General features: G+C 44.0%; 2 protein-coding genes across 2 annotated transcripts in view; both read left to right on the top strand.

Annotated features, from left to right (window-relative positions):
• Nucleotides 1–4,744, top strand: part of LOC125297404 (stonustoxin subunit beta-like) — a 14,553-nt gene extending 9,809 nt beyond the window's left edge. Inside the window, exon 4 of the mRNA XM_048247777.1 lies at nucleotides 3,291–4,744. Coding sequence (XP_048103734.1) covers nucleotides 3,291–3,835 — 545 coding nt within the window. The 3' untranslated portion in view covers nucleotides 3,836–4,744. The remainder of the gene's footprint in view (nucleotides 1–3,290) is intronic.
• The window catches only part of LOC125297248 (NACHT, LRR and PYD domains-containing protein 3-like), a 246,988-nt gene that overhangs the window by 42,564 nt on the left and 186,924 nt on the right, over nucleotides 1–17,500 (top strand).

Below are 17,500 nucleotides of genomic sequence, written 5' to 3'. Positions count from 1 at the left end.
TAGATTTTTTTCAAAATCGTTCACCCCTAGAGAAGTGTGTGTGTGTGATGTGTGTAGTGTGTGTGATAGAAACAGAAGTGGGTGTGTGTATGTGTGTGTGCTAGCAGGGGTAGTAGAAATGTGTGTGTGTGTGTGATTGATGTGAGCAGTGGGTGTGTGTGTGTGTGTGTGTGTTTGTGTATGTGGAGTAGCAGTGTGTGTGTGTGATGTGTGTGATGTGAACAGAAGTGTGTGGTGTGTTTTCTGTTTCTGTGTGTGAGGGTGTGTGTGTTTATGTCTGTGTCTAGTGTGGTGTGTGTGTGTGTGATGTTAGCAGACGTGTGTGTGATGTGAGCAGAAGTGTGTGTGTGTTGTCATGTTTCTCTCTCTCTGTATATGTGTGTGTGTTCTCATGTTCTATCTCTGTATGTGTGTGTATGTGTGTCTCTGTTCTCTCCTCTATCTGCAGATGCCTGTGTGTATGTTTGTGTTGATTTGTTGTGTGTGTGTGTGTTTTTTCATATTTCCCTCTCTGTGTGTGTGTGTGTGTGTGTCTTCTGCTTGTTCTCTCTGTATGTGTGTGTGTGTCTCATGTTCTCTCTCTCCTCATGTGTGTAGTGTTTGTGTGTGTGTGTGTCTGTGAGATGTACGGCAGTGGTTTGTGTCCTGTGTGTTTGCTAGTGGAATTAGTGGTGTGTATGGGTGTGTTTTGTTTGTTCTGGTGTTTGTGTTTGTGTGTGTGTGTGTGGTGGGGTAGTGGTGTTTGTGTGTGTGTAGCCTAGTGCTGGTGTGTGCCAGGGCTGGTAGTGGGTGTGTGTGTGTTTGTGTGTGTGTGTACTGGTGGGTTAGGTAGTTGTGTGTGTGTGTTTGCCTGGTAGGGTATGTATGAGTGTGTGTGTCTGTGTGTGTGTACTTGTGTATCTGTGTGTTTGTGTGTGTGGTGGGGCTAGTAGGGTAGTGTATTATTATTATTCTGTGCTTGGTAAGTTTGTGTATGGGTGTGTGTGTGTTCTTTGTTCTCTCTCTGTATTTATGCTAGTAGGAAGTAGTGGTATGTTCTAAGTAATGTGTGTGCTGTGTGTTCTCATTTTCTCTCTCCTAGGAGTATTGTGTGTCTACCCTATTAGAAGATAGTGGTGTGTGTGTGTTAGTGGTAGGAGTAGGTAGTGTTGTGTTTGTGTGTGTGTGTGTGCTGAAAATGCAGCGTAATTTATTGTGGTATTGTTATTGCTGGTGTAGTGTTGTGTGTGTGTGTGCTGGCAAGTGTGTGTGTGTGTGTGTGAGCAGGAGTGGTGATGTGTCTGAACAGAAGTGTGTGTGTGTGTGTGTTTCTGTGTGAATAGGGTGTGTGTGTTTATGTCTGTGTCACAATTATTATTGTGTGATGTGTGATGTTAGGGACGTCTGTGGATCTGAGCAGTGTGTGTGTGTTGTCATGTTTTCTCTCTCTCTCTGTATATGGTTTGTTCTCATGTTCTATCATAGTGAGTAGTGGGTGTTCTCATGTTCTCTCTGTCTGCAGTGCTGTGTAGGTGTTTGTGTTGATTTGTGTGTGTGTGTGTTTTCATGTTTTACTGAGTAGGAGTGTGTGTTCTGTGTGTGTGTGTGTTTATTACTGGGTCTCTCATGTCTGCAGGAAGTAATGGTTGTGTGTGTTGGTAAGTGTGTGTTTGTGTTTACACTGGTAGGGCAGGTTTAGTGGTGTGTGTGTTGGTGTGCTGGTAGGGTAGTTGTGTGGTGTGTGTGTGTGTGTGTGTGCTGGTAGGGCAGTGGTTTGTGTGTGTGTGCATAGGGTAGTGGTGTGTATGTGTGTGTGTGTGTGTGTGCTGGTAGGGTAGTGGTGTGTGTGTGTGTGTGTGTTTGTGCTGGTAGGGTAATGGTGTGTGTTTGTGTGTGTGTTTACTGGTAGGAGTGTTATGGTGTGTGTTGGTGTACTGGTAGGAGTAGTTGTGTGTGTGTGTTGGTGTACTGGTAGACATGGTTATTTCATAGTATGCTGAAATACGACTTTAGAAATTAGTTTTGGTTTGTAGAAAGGAGAGTGTGGGGTGGAATTGTATTATTAAACTTTGTACTGGTAGGAGTAGTAAGGGTATTTTGTGCTGGTGGGGTATAGTAGTGGTGTGTGTGTTGTGCTGGTAGGGTAGTGTGTGTGTGTGTGTGTGTGTGTGTGTGTGTGATGTGTAGTAGGTAGTTGTGTGTTTGTTTGTGTTTGTGATGGTAGGGAAAAGTGGTGTCTGTGTGTGTGTGGGTAATATTATTGTGTGGGATGGTGGTGTCTAACAGGAGATGCTGGTAGGGTAGTGGGTAGTGGTGTGTGTGTGTGTTTGTGCTGGTAGGGTAGTGGTGTGTATGTGTGTATGTGTGTTGGTAGGGTAGTGTGTGTGTGTGTGTGTGTGTGTTGGTAGGGTAGTGGTGTGTGTGTGTGCTGGTAGGATAGTGGTGTGGTGTGTGTGTGTGTGTGTGTGTGCTGTGTGCTGGTAGGGTAGTGGTGTGTGTGTGTATGTGTACTGGTAGGGTAGTGGTGTTTGTGTGTGTGTGTGTCTGTGTGCGCTGGTAGGGTAGTATGTGTGTGTGTGTGTTCTGTGTGTACTGGTAGTGGTGTGTGTGTTTGTACTGTTCTCTCTTTGTATGTGTGTGTGTGTGTGTGTGTGTGTGTGTATTAGTGGTGTGTGTGTGTGTGTGTGTTTGTGGTAGGGTAGTGGTGTGTGTCTGTGTGTGTGCTGGTGGGGTAGTGGTGTGTGTGTGTGTTTACTGGTAGTATGTGTGTGTGTGTGGTAGGTAGGAGTGTGGTGTGTGTGTGTGTGTGTGTGCACTGGTAGGGTAGTGATGTGTGTGTGTGTGTGTGTGTGTGCTGGTAGGGTAGTGGTGTGTGTTTGTGTGTGTGTGCGCTGGTAGGGTAGTGGTGTGTGTGTGTGTGTATGTGCTGGTAGGGTAGTGGTGTGTGTGTGTGTGTGTGTGGTAGGGTAGTGGTGTGTGTGTTTGTGTGTGTGTGTGTGTGTGCTGGTAGGGAGTGGTGTGTGTGTGTGTGTGTGTGCTGGTAGGGAGTGGTGTGTGTGTGTGTATGAGTGTGTGTGTCTGTGTGTACTGGTAGTGGTGTTTGTGTTTGTACTGTTCTCTCTCTGTATGTGAGTGTGTGTGTTTCTCATGTTCTCTGTGTGTGTGTGTTCTCATGTTCTCTCAATCTGTGTGTGTGTGTGTTCTCATGTTCTCTCCTCTTGTACTGTTCTCTCTCTGTGTGTGTGTGTGTGTGTGTTATCTCTGTGTGTGTGTGTGTGTTCTCATGTTCTCTCCTCTCCTCTTGTCTGCAGATGCCTGTGATCTCACACTGGACCCAAACACAGCAGACAGAAATCTCTCTATCTCTGAGGGGAACAGAAAGGTGACACGTGTGGAGAAGCAGCAGCCGTATCCTGAACACCCAGAGAGATTTGACTCCACATGGCCTCAGGTGTTGTGTAGAGAGGGTCTGACTGGACGCTGCTACTGGGAGGCTGAGTGGAGTGGAGATGTTAGTAGTGTTCGAGCTGCTATATCTGTGGCCTATAAAAGCATCAAGAGGAAAGGGGACAGTGATGACGTCATAATGGGATGGAATGCCAAGTCCTGGAGTCTGTTCTGCTCTCATCACAGATACTCTGTCTGGCACAATAATAAACTCACTGACATACCTGCCCCCTCCTCCCGCTCCAGAACAGTAGGAGTTTACCTGGACTGGCCGGCCGGCACTCTGTCCTTCTACAGCGTCTCCACTAACACACTCACCCACCTGCACACGTTCCACTCCACATTCACTGAGCCCCTCTATCCAGGGTTTTGGGTTTGGGGTGAGGTGTCCCTGCGCAAGATCACATGAGCTCCTCCTCCAACAGGTACATCCACCCTTTTCTCCCTTTCTCTCTCTCTCTCTCTCTCTCTCTCTATCCTCAGTCTCTGTCCCCCTCCCTTCTCTTCTCTTCCTCTCTCTCTCTCTCTCTCATTCTCCTCCATTTTCAGATGTGTGTGTGTGTGTGTGTGGTTTGTATGACACTGTAATGTAATATAGACTTGTAGGCACAAGAAGCTCTTTTACAAACAGTAAAGATTACATTATTTTTGCTTTGCATCAGATTTAATGTTGCCCACTGGCATATCACACACATCAAGCTAATATTTTTGAAGTTGAATGTGTGTGTGTGTGTGTGTGTGTGTGTGTGGTTTGTATGACACTGGTGTCTATTTAACCAACTGCCAAAATTCAGACTTAAATTCATCAAGTCAAGACTCTGTGTAACATTCCGCAGTAACCACGTAACCGTAGCAACATCCATTCTGTTGATCTGTGGCCCTGGCAGTGGAGCAGGGCTTGTTACTATGGCAATAGCTCCAGCTTTGGCCCATAGACTGTATAAAGAACTGCAGGAACACCAGTCACACACAACTGTTCATACACATGTGTAATGTATGTATGTATGTATGTATATTCAATTATAGACTACCGTTTGATGAAACTAAACAAATGCTGATATTGCTTTCTTTATATTATGCTCTTTCCCTAAAATGAATGTGTGGATTATGAGAATGTTTTTAACAACAACAATATGATGTATTCTGTTCTCCCTAAAGTTTAGTTATTTGCTGAATTATCTTTGAAAAATTATTTGCTGATCTGAGGTGTCAGTGTTTTTATGTGTGTTTACATGCTTGTTTTTCTGACTTATATGAAATATGTAAATAAAATGTGTTTCTGACTTTTAAATGTCTAAATAAAGATTTTGAAAGGAGATTTAATGAACCTGTTGTCATTTTATTTGTTTCAATGTTTTTTTATGCCATAACAAAAAAGATTATGTGATTTTTATTTCCCTTCAAACTTCCTTTTTCTGTAGTTGGACATGGCATGCATTGACCACCACGGCCATCTCTCCATTCAGTGCAACACTGTAACAGATTGGTGTATTGCAGTAGTTATAACTGTCAAAATAACACGTTCATGTTGATTAATTGATCATAGAAATATTAATGCGTAAAAAAAAAGCTGATTAATCACATTTTCAAAGTTACATTTTGACACAGTGCAGTCTGGCTATCAATGATTGAAGGAGGCAGACGCTGACGGGAGCATCAATCTAGGCTATTATTTCTGCAGTAAGGAATTCCCGTTGCCGACCATGGGAGTTCGTCAAGTCTGAAATATCACCAGAGAATGTGTAATAGGTAGCCGTGCTCTGGTATCACCTCAATGCAACTAATCTGAGTAGAAACTCAGAAGTTCGCATCATGCTGAACGAACAATGCAACGCAATACGGAGGTAGTCTACGAGTTAGCACACTGATGACATGACATGGCCGCCGTCGCCATATTGTCGGTAGCCTATTGCCTCTACATTTCAATGTAGTTTTCATACATGACATTACCTAAGATAAAATACCAACTTCTAGCCTGTTAATTCTGCTGAAATACACAACTACCCAGCTAGCCACCAAAACATCGTAGGCTACTGTCTTACCTATACATATTTGTTGCGGTAGCCTTATAAATCGCAAACTTCTAGCCTGTCAAATACCTGACAGACTTATAGCCACCAAACATCGATGTAGGCCTACTGACTTACATACTGTTTTAACTTGCAAACGTTTACACTGTCATTCTTTAAAATGTCATGGGCGTAGTGTATCTTTCCCCCCGTTTTTCCTACTGTTCAATTATGTCTTTTTCTTCTCAACGTTCTATTTCTTATCCTGGACTGCCACCTACTGCTTAGAAAAGGCAACAACCTAGTAATTATGTGAATGAAAATCTACATGTTTGAATGACCAAAAAAGGACAAATCATTACCTTGGTGTTAGGGTACTGCACATGTAATTGACAGTGAGTGGAAACTTCAGACCTTTCTTGTAATACTATGGTGTCTAACTACCTTTATTGGCTTCCAATCACATATGCATTTCTAAAATACATCATATCTAATATCAGATGTTATGATTTACAAATCATGTTGAAAAACAAAATGCATTTTGCAATGCCATGCGTTTTTGCATTACTATGATGTCTAGCTACCTACATACACACATAAACAGTAATATTTAGCATGTCCATTTGGAAATTCATTACCACCATAATGTCAAACAAATCAATTCCAGAAAACAGTGGACATGTTTAGTGTTTTACTATGTGTGTTGCATCTTGTATCCATTAAAAATTGCTGCATCTTGTCAAGATATTCATTAAGATAAATGTGGAAAAACTTGTATTCAAAGTTGGGAGCTGAATTACCATAGTCACACTAAACCTCATAAATTTATCGAATGTGGGAGCTGAATTACCAGGTGGTAGCACAGGCAAGTGACTGCCTGCTGAGCATTTCTGCTTGCCGCACCTCCCGACGGTGCCATTGCGGGCAGCTGCAGGGTCATCAGCCGGGAACTACCCTTCATTGATGTTTAGGCTCCATTAATCCCGGAACATCTCACGGTGGTGGAGCAACGGCAGGGGCGTCTCCCCTACCTCCCCTGCAGGTGACCCTAGGACCCTTGCTTTCCCCATGCCTGGTGTTTCCTTCTTAACCAAAGCCAGAAGCTTCCCTGCTCAGCCTCCTCAGCCAGGTCTTTCAGGGCCTTTCTGAGTTTGGGGCCTGTGACTCCCATGTTCTTCAGGAAGCGCTGGGTGGATGCTCCCACAAACCCCTACAGCCAACTTCCACCCGGTAGCTGACAGCTGACCACCCACCCAGCCTCTCTGCATTCGGCTGTGAGGTCGTGGTTCCTCTCTGCATTAGGCTGTCCGGTCCTCTCTTTTCCTCTCAAAGGTCCTCTCTGCCTCCGTTCCTCCCTCCCATTCGGGACATTCGTGAGCCTCTGCCAAGATTACTGCATTCGGCGGGCTGTTCGGCTTTTTCCTCTCAAAGATCACCTCCGAGGGACAGTGAGCTCTGCCAAGATTACTGCCGGGCTGTGGCTAATGTCTAAAGGTTGGTTGTGGTGATCTCTGTGGGAAACCTGAGCTGCCGATCGAGGTCCACTCTCAGGTTCCACTCAGAACTGCCTGACAGGGCTGATCTCTGTGGCTGCGTGATGTTAGGGGCCCCTCCTCCCTCTCTGACCAAATGGATCGGCTGGCATGATGGCTGTAAAAGGCGCTCCCTGGCTGTTTCCGCCCTGCGTACCTCCAGGATCTCTGCTAGCTTCCGCAGGACTCGGTCATGGCGCCACCTGTACCGACCCTGGGTCAGTGCTGTTTTGCAGCTTGACAGGATGTGCTGCAGGCTTGGATTTGGGGCATTGCAGAGTTGGCAGCTCTCCTCTGAGCCATACCACAGACAGAGGTTGCTGGGGCTTGGGAGGGTGTCGTAGGTGGACCTTATGAGGAAACTCAGCCTGGCTTGGGGGATCTTCCACATGTCAGCCCAGCCTACAGTCCTGCTTATTACTCCCTCCCAGGTCGTCCAGCGTGTGACCATATGCTTAGTCACACTAAACCTCATAAATATATTGAATGTGGGAAAGGGTTTTCAGAAATCTCAAAACTCAAAATCCATGCTTGTACACACTGGAGAGATGTCTTATAAATGTGCTCAGTGTGGAAAACTTTTTTTCACATAGATCAGCTCAGGTATCCCATAGATGACACACCCTGGAGAGATATGGTATGGGAAAGGATTTTATATGATTTCATATCTTAAATCCCATATGTTGATGCACTCTCGAGGGAAGCCTCATAAATGTGCCTGGTGTGGGAAAGGATTTTATATGTGTGGGCGACTCAAAGCTTTGGTCGCTGAGAGGCTGAGTAGGGGAGACTAACCAATAATTTCCAGTAGCTTCCAAGAAAGTTAACTTCCTTTATTGTAGTAAAATCGGCATCTTCAGAATATCCAACACAGTTCAATGTCTAGTACCAATTCAAACGTCAATAAATCCAGTAATAAAATCCACAAAGTTTAATGTAGTCCACAACAGCAGTAATTCCATTCAACAGCTATCAAATGCGGTCAGCAAAAAGTAAGGCTTCCCCCATCACCCCCTCTCTGTTCATTCACAAAACACTTTGCTCACTTGCTAACGCAAGTGAGCAGGTGATATTATGATTCTTGCCGCCACCAACACCACGTGACCCAATTACCGTGAGCAACCACCAGGCTTGTGCAAAATTCCAGAATTGAATTGAAACTGGCTCTTAATTTCCAATTCAATTCTTGAATTTCACTTTTCATTTTCAATTGAGGTAGCAAACAGGAAGCAGACCCAGGGCTGACAGGATGAGGCTATAAGGGCAAGCAGAGAGCTAGACCCCTGCATGCCAAGGCCAAACTCCCTGAGTCACTGTGTTTAAGGAGCACCACACCTAGAGCTGCTCTTTCTGGATCCTTCTGCTGATCCTTCCTTCTCCTACACACACTCACTCATCTCACTCCCAAAACCCCCTCTCCTTCTCCTACACTCACACTCACACTCACACACACACACACACACACACACACACACACACACACACACACACCTTCCCACGTCTACACTTTCCACACTCTGTCTCTGTGTGTTACTTCACCTCGCAGACGCAAACACTTCCGGCAAGACATTTCTCCACACAGACAAGTGAGCAGAACTGGGTGGGGTGGGATCTGGGTGGGGTGGGGTGGGGTGGGATGCTGTGGGATGGGATGGGGTGAGATCTGGGTGGGTGGGATGGGGTGGGGTGGGGTGGGATGCTGTGGGATGGGATGGGGTGGGATCCTGTGGGGTGGGGTGATGGGGATCTGCCTCTCCTTTTGTTATTCATCTGTCATTCTGTCTCTGTCCGTTTGTCTGTCTGTCCATCACTAGCTCCTGCCTCTCCCACTTGCTATCCACCTGTGTGTCTCCTCCTCCTCTCTCTCTCTCTCTCCGTCTCCCACTTGCTACCACCTGTGTGTGCCACCTCCTCTCTCCTCCTCGGAGTCTCCACTTGCTACCACCTGGGAGGGTTTCTATGGCAACTGCAACTCTCTCGCTGGCCATGATGCTGGAGCCGGTGAGGGACAGCCCATTGGGAGTGGCCTTCGAGGTAAGCAGCATATACATCCGTGTGGGATGCTGGGTAATGTAGGAGATTCACATGGATGTCTCGCAGAAGCCCTTCACACACTCTCCGCATGGGAGGGAGGCCCTTGGACAGCACCATTGTTTCAGTCGTGACCCAAGCATGGCTGACTGGGGGTTGTGTGTGTGTTGTGGGAGGAGGGGGTGGCGGCTATTTAACCTCAACAGCGGAAGGAAAAACAGCTCAGGCTGGGCTTCCACCCAGCGCAGCGAGCCTGTCGCCCGAGCACACAGCCAGCGAGGCCTTCAGGCCTGAGCGCTGGGGGCGGAGGGGCTCTCGGACTCTTCTCTCACCCTCTATTCTATTTAGATCTATGTATGTTACACAGAAATGTCTATACACCGTTTTGTATGACTGCTTTTGTCATGCCGAGAGAGAGAGAGAGAGAGAGAGAGAGAGAGAGAGAGAGAGAGAGAGAGAGAGAGCGAGCGAGCGATTCTCCTAAAAACAATGTCATAGGGCTCTTGTTGTAGGAGGTTTACCACTTTGAGTTAATTTGTCACTAAACCACATACTTGGAAAACCCCCCTGTTAGTGATGTTTTTGTTAGTGATTTTGTTTTTGACTGTAAATAGACCACACTTCAATTTGTCTCCATATTTTACTCCATCCCCCACTCTTGAAACTTTTGTGTATGCTTGTTTGGCATGCCTGAGTGTGTGTGTGGCTGCACAAAAAAGTAGCCTACTGGTGCTGAAAGGTGAATAGATTGTAGAATAGCCAAAGAAGATGTAGCATTGTTATAAAACCTTTAAAATCTCTAAACAATCACATGTAGGGCAGTTCATCACAGTTCATCCATTGCAACTGGATTGATGAAAGGTCACTTTACACCTGTAGGCTACATTGTATTTGGGAAAAAGCAAAATGTATCAGCATAATGTTATTTATTTATTTATTTTTTATGTATTTTAAACAAAAAACATCTCTGTCAGTTCCATGCCGTTTTCAACAGCTATCAAAACAAAGGTCATTTTTGGATGGATGGATTTTTTTGTGAATGTTTCTTCTTCTACATAAGATTTTAGTCATCTTTAGTTCATGTAATACTTTTATTGTCAATGCACAAATTAAGTAACAGTAGTCTGAAACGTTATTGTTAATGCACAAATTAAGTAACAGTAGCCTAGTCTGAAACGAAATGCTGTTTTACATCTAACCAGTGGTGCAAATAACTGACATGTCCAAATGGGCCTTGATGAAATGCGTCGCTAGACTGTTCATACACATTTTAACGGGCCAAAGTTGAAGAGCGAATAGTGCAAATATAGGCTGATTCATGTTCCCTTGCATTGTTTAACTGAGGTCCATGGCTAGTCTGGCTTTCATCAGACCAAGCTCAATCTTTTAAGAAATCAAAAAATAAATAGCGGGCAGATCAGGCTGGGTTCACCCAGCCTAGTCCATAGGCACCGATATTGTTTAATTCGATATTGTTTAATTTTCCGATTGAGATATACACGCTCTGGCTATTCTAAATGCAAAATGCATCAGGAGTTATGACAAAACGGTAACTAACAAACTAGATCCTAATAGAAAGCTGTTAGCTTCCCCAAGCTACAGGTAGGATTATAAGGTAGGCCTATTTACAACATAAATTGTCAATAGGCTATGCTGGCGACACAAATAAAATCTCCTTTGAAACCAATGGCTTACGCCTTTACAGTATCAAGCGGACTTAAACTGTCATATCGTGGGCGAAAAGTTGTAATAACATTCACGCAGCTCCATGAGTCAAGGAAAGCGGAAATGAAGTAGCCACTTCTAAATGGGACCCACTACACAGTAGCTTAAGGTGTTTTGCTAAAGCAGCCATAATGAAATGAAGGTGTCATTGTTTGGATACTTCACACACACACGTGCTTTTTAATTTCACAAGACTACAACTACCAAGCTGTAATCAAAGCACATCGATTCCCCTCTCACACCCTGCACGGCACTTAAAACAAAATAAACAGGCGTCTCAGTCTCACGCATGTATAGGCAAAACTGTATCAGACCCGGTGTAACATTGGTAAATCTTCCATTGCACAGAATGATTTTGTAGCACGTGCAATAAATGACAGTCGAAGATACAAACAGTGCTGCTATACATTTGCTTGGTATAACCGCATTTATAGTTTTCTACAAATGCAATAAATCAAATGCCTCCATCACTCAACCAACGCTTAACGGTAACATTACCTAGGTCCTTATTGATATTACAAGATTAACGTATCTGCAGTAAAACCAAGCATGTCCGATAAACATCCTCAGATTTATTTCGGCTTCAAGAAGAAATGGGAATTACACTTCATGTGAACATTGTCCTATCCTTATTAGATGTTTGCTGCGGTAAATTACAGTCCTTGTATGAAGCGTCCATTGTTTTTTCCAACCCACTTTTAACTTCCAACAAAATTACGTCTCACTGCAACGATGCGCCATCTAGTGGACAAACGACTACTTCTCGCCAATACTGAAAATGCAGCCATGATGATGATGATGAAGATTTATTTTGGCTTTCTTTTTTAATCCTACTGAATTTGTAATTATGTATCGGCCGTTCTAATACCGATAGTATGTGGGTGCCTGTGTGTGTGCATGTGTATATGTGTGCACCGCCATTTACAGGCCAATGAGTGTACAGTCACTAAATGTACACATAACCTAATTTTTTTAGACCCCCCCATGGATGAAATTCTACGAAACTTGTCCCCCTCGGGACGAAATGAAATTTTTCCCCGAAAAGTCTAGTGGGGCTACATACCCACCAAATTTCATGTACCCGGTGGTTGATGTCCCGGTATCAATGACCAAAAATTCAGGGAGTAGATGACGGAAAAAAATTCTTGAATTGTGTGCATGTGTGCGTGTACAAATTTATGTTTATGTGTGTGGGTGTGTGTGTGTGTGTGTGTGTATGTGCGTGCTTGTGTGTTTGCCTGCGATGTGTGTTTGTGCATGTGCATGCATGCGTATATATGTCTACTGTGTGAGTATGTGTCATAATTATGATTACTGTAAATGTATGTGTGTGTGTATCTGTTTATGCACATGTGTGCACATGGAATGGGTTAACATGACCCCTGGAGGCAAACATACGGAAAAAATTGGTCATCCTAGGCCCTTACAGTTCTCAAGATATTCACAGAGAACTGTGTCTGCCCTACCCTTTTTCGGGGGTCCAGTCCAGCGGAGGGGGGGGGGGTACAGATCAAAACGAAGAATGACGGTTCCATGCTATCCATGTGGGGGTACATGCCCACCAAGTTTTGTGTACCCCTCGTCTTTCAGTGTCCCGGAATCCTTGTTGGTGTACGTCACTAAATGTGCACATAAATTATTTTATTGTAAGGCCCCCATGAACGAAAGTACACAAAACTTGGCATGCATTCGGAGGGTGTCATAATGATCCTACACTTTTAATTTCGTGCAGTTTTGACCTTGTCAGCCAGAGATATTGTGATGAAAACACCTAATTTTTTGCTTTTAATTTTTAACTAGGTGGCGCTATACATGAAATAAGTGGTAATGGGATGGGTTGACATGCCCCTTAAGACCAACATACATAAAAAAAAAGGTGGACCTCCTAGGCCCCACGGTTCTCGAGATATTCACAGAAAACTGTCTCCGGCCACCTACAGGCCAGTTGGTGTATAGTAACATAAATTAATTTATTGTGTGGCCCCCCATGAACGGGAATTCCACAAAACTTGGCGTGCATACAGAGGGTGTCATAATGATCCTACACTTCCAATTTCGTGCAGTTTTGACTATGTTAGGTCACAGATACCTTCAATTACAACACCTCATTTTTTACTTTTTGTGTTTAACTAGGTGGCGCTATACATGAAATGAGTGGTTATGGAATGGGTTGACATGGCCCCTTGAGATCAACATACAAAAAAAAAATGGTCCTCCTAAACCCTACGGTTTTCAGAGATGATATTCACAGAAAACTGTGTCTGCCCTACCCTCCTTTCGGGGTCCAGTCCAGCGGGGCTACAGATCAAAACGAAAAACGATGGTTCCATGCTATCCATGTGGGGTTACATGCCCACCAAGTTTTTAAAATTCCCCGGTCTTTCAGTGTCCCGGAATCATTGACGGAAATTTGGGCATGCTAAAAAAAGAAAAAAAAAAAAAAAAAAAAAAATCTGATTCAAACCTATATGACCGCCCGCTAGCTGCGCAGGCGGTCATAATTAGAATGTTGCCGCTGGACTATCCATCCACCCATGTTTCTGCAGTGAAACTCCATACCAAGAGGGGGCAGTAATGCGTAGTTGTGTGTTTGGTTTGCCAACCACGAGGAATTCCATTCACCAAGGTCAGAGAATGTCTAATAAGGGGAGAACCGACACTCTCAGAACTTATGTATATTTGAAATCTATCTATCTACATCATAGACTGTAGGGTAGACTGAGTTCTGTTGAGACATGTGTACAGTTAATGATTTCATATCTTGTTATATCATGTTACAGACACGTTAAATGTTCCCAGTGTGGAAAAGCTTTTTGGTACCGTTTAACTCTTTTTTTTTTTTTTTTATTTATTTATTTATTTATTTTTTATTTGCAAACATCATTGGTACCGTTTAACTCTTAAAAACATATGCTCACACACACTGGTGAGAAGCCTCATAAATGTATTCAGTGTGGAAAAGCTTTTTCACAAAGTTCACATCTTCATTCCCACATGCTTATACACACTAATGAGAGAAAATGGCCTCTTATATCATTTTAATTAAACAGTTACCCCCTCCTATTTTTTTTATTTTATTACATTTAAGAAAACATGTCCATGTATTTCACTTCATGCCAGTAGATGGCGATGTTGCACTGCTTTACCGTAGTGGGTTGCCGTGGAGACGGTAGCTGGAGCGCTCAGAAATAAACGTCCAGCGCTTGAGAAAAGACATCATTTCTGTATCTCCACTTCTTTCCAACCCAGCCTGTGGCCTTGTACCTGCCCAGATTCCCCTGAGGAATGAGGGCTGAGGCCGATAACATACACAGTGTGGAAAAGCTTTTTCTCAAAGTTCACATCTTAACTCCCACATGCTTATACACACTGGTGAGAAACTTCATAAGTGTATACAGTGTGGTAGAGCTTTTGCATGAATTGCACAGCTTAACTCCCACATGCTAATTCACACTGGAGAGAAGCCTCATGAATGTGTGGAAAAGCCATTGCACGGAGGTCTGATCTTAAAAGCCATATTCTAACCATTGACTGTAAATATAGAACTGGACACGGCATCGTCCGTTAAATTTAAATCCAGCGGAAGTCCAGAGCCCCCTGGTGGCTGGCTGCAGTACATTTTGCCCTCTGCACACACAGGTTAATAGTCCATTGTGAACACAGCATCATTTACCTATGAGGCATTGTTACGTCCCTGTATGTTTTATCAGTGTTTGTTTGCTTTGGTCTGTCCTGTGTGTGTTTCTGTTGTGTTTCAGACAGTCCAGCAGGGGGGCTTAATTGCTGGGCCGGCCTATAAAAGGTGCTGGCTGACGTCATCCGGAGGCTCGCTCGCTCACTTGCTTTTGGGATTTAGGTTGGGGTTGCCGCTGCCATGCCACGCTACGCCGCAGTTTGCCCACCCCTGGCTTACTGCCAATAGCCTACGAAACAACATAAAAAAGACTCACTGCAAAAAACGCGTCTTGTCTGATCACCTTCTTAAGCAGACATTGTGGAGTGTACCTTCTCTCTTTGAGGGGGCAGAGGGCAGTCCACTGTTGCATTTTAGGGTCCGCCGCTACGCCGCTCCGCCGCTCCGCTCAAGCCACGCGCTCCAGCAGTTTTGTCTCCGTCGCTCCTGCCTGCTCTCGGAGTGAGAGTCGGGAATAGGCTGGGGATTGCCTGGGCCTGTGCTCTCGGAGGAGAGTCGGGGAATAGGCTGGGGATTGCCTGGGCCTGTGCTCTCGAGTGGAGAGTCGGAATAGGCTGGGGATTGCCTGGGCCTGTGCTCCAGGCCTTTCGTTTTGGACTTTTGTTGCAGCCTTAGTTTTGGTTCTATTATACTTTTTCTTATATTTTTGTAAATAAATATTTTTGCATTGATCCTCCGCAGTAGTTTTTGGCCATCTCCTATCATTTGCTCCCACAAAACCCCTAGACAGTGGGACGTGACATGCAGTGGAAAGGAGTTACAAGGAGTTTCAGTCAATGGTTTTACCAACTATTTCTATTTAATGCTCAAAGGCAGTCTAGTGGCTTGCAGTACTCCTTGAATAAGGTAGTTCTAGAACAGATAAGGGACAACACAAACAGCACACAGTGAACACACAGTGAACACACAGTGAAGCACACACTAATCCCGGCGCAGTGAGCTGCCTGCTACTACGGCGGCGCTCGGGGAGCAGTGAGGGGTTAGGTGCCTTACTCAAGGGCACTTCAGCCGCGGCCCACTGGTCGGGGCTCGAACCGGCAACCCTCCGGTTACAAGTCCAGAGTGCTAACCAGTGGGCCACAGATGCCCCCTATTGCTAGTATTGCTTCTAACTGTTAGTATGTTTTCAAATAATGACTGAATATGTGTGTAGGCCTATATGCCAGATTATAATCTGTGTTGGGGAATAGGGAACTATATTATATATGTCACTTTAAAAATGATTATATAAACTTTACAATCACGTGCAGAGCCATATCTCCCTAATCAGCTGATTGAAATGCTCCTCAGTAATTGGCTGCTCACCTAGGCCATGTACACAAATGGTCTCAATGCTTGAGTTTGTGTAGAGACACTGATGATACTTCGATCAAAGTTTCATGTTGTGTTGAGCCTTAAAAATAGCGATTTTGACGCGATCATGTATCAAAATAGTAGTGCCCTACAATTCCCATTCAAAACTCCGTTTGACCCGAAAGCGAGGTAATTATGCTTTTAACCGAAAGTTTGAAAGGTACATTCACAAAAACACCCTAGGATGCATTTTGGCGAGAGTTACGTTTTAACCCTACCACACATCACCCCCATGTCTGACAATCTCTGAGCACAAAACACTAAGCTTTTCCCTCCAAAAATGAAAAACTAAGTAATACACAAGTTTTTTTGTCACCCTGCCTCTCCAAATGCAAAACTGACATTAACAAAAATGCAATAATAGCTGACAAAGTACTTGGGTGTGTGTTTTATTTTGTATTTACCGTTCAATAATGTAATCGCTGCTGTCTGTCCCATAGAAGAACATGACAGCCACCGTATGTTTAGGAACTATTGGGGCTTACATGAACCACGTGACAACCATAGCGGCGACATCAAAGAGTGCCGCAAATCTTTCTCTCTGAACCCTACAACATATCATCCCCATGTCTGGCAATCTCTGAGCACAAAACAGAGTAACACAACATGTAAACTAAGTTTTGACTGAAATCACTATTGAGTTCATAACATTGTCACATTGGTTTGTGTGTGATAACAATAGTGTGTTAATTTTTACTTTAAAATTATTTGTCCCTTTTCCCACATTACTGAAACATACTCTTTACTTTGGTTTGTAACAGTGTCTTTCCTCAAATAGCTTCAACCTCAAGCTTCAAGTTTTTGTCTATTTTCCGCCTCATTGGATGTTTTCTCTCACTACTGCGTCCTCTACTAGGCTACAAAGATAATGCTGACTTAATGGATAATGTGAAATGCAAAATACAATAAAGAAAAATAAATGTCATTCGAGCGTTCCGTTCGCAACACATAGCCTATGCGCATATGTTCGAAAGAAATAGACCAGTGCAGTCTTCTAAAATTGTTTTACGTGTCGCGAACCAAACGCTTCAGTATGTGCCCAGTGCAGAGTGATTTGTCTCTATGGCTCTGGCCCAGTAAAAGCTCTGAACTAGATTTTATGAAGCATTGGGTCCTTTGGTCGCCTGCCGGTCATATATTTTCATTGGGTTGGAGCAGTCTACAGAATATTGAATGCGCTCGGGGTTGGTCATTCTGTTTGGTGATGAAACGTCAAGTTCCAACTGAGCATCATGAGAAAGCCTAGTCTACTCCTCGCTTGAGTTTGTGATTGTGAACATTATCAATTCATTAATTCAACATTGATCCAATGACCAATCTGCACAGTCATCTATTTATTTGTAGCCTACATATCTAATTTATTTCTGCATTTATTTATCTATCCTGTCATCTTTGGTCCTCCATATTCCATTTAGTAGCGAGCAGCTGCAGCTCTCATTTGGAGCGTCCGTGTTGTTACAGTCATTAATATTCATATAAACATTGCAATGCTGAATCATCGTTATTTTGGACATAAACCTCTGGACTTTGGTATGGACTTTAGGCTACAGGAAGCAACGGAGGGAAACAGGTAGGCTGACAGCCCAGGCTACAAACACAGGATTTATACGGTTCCTTCAAAATTATTGGGTTGAACATAGTGCAGGGCGGTATACCGGTGTATATTTTGGTTATGATATGAATTGTTAATATACCACCATACTGGAGTATTTGATTACACAACGTTCGGA

The sequence above is a fragment of the Alosa alosa genome, chromosome 7, assembly GCF_017589495.1.
Source record: "Alosa alosa isolate M-15738 ecotype Scorff River chromosome 7, AALO_Geno_1.1, whole genome shotgun sequence".
In the NCBI taxonomy this organism is placed as follows: Eukaryota; Metazoa; Chordata; class Actinopteri; order Clupeiformes; family Clupeidae; genus Alosa; species Alosa alosa.
This window is presented reverse-complemented; position numbering and strand designations above follow the sequence as displayed.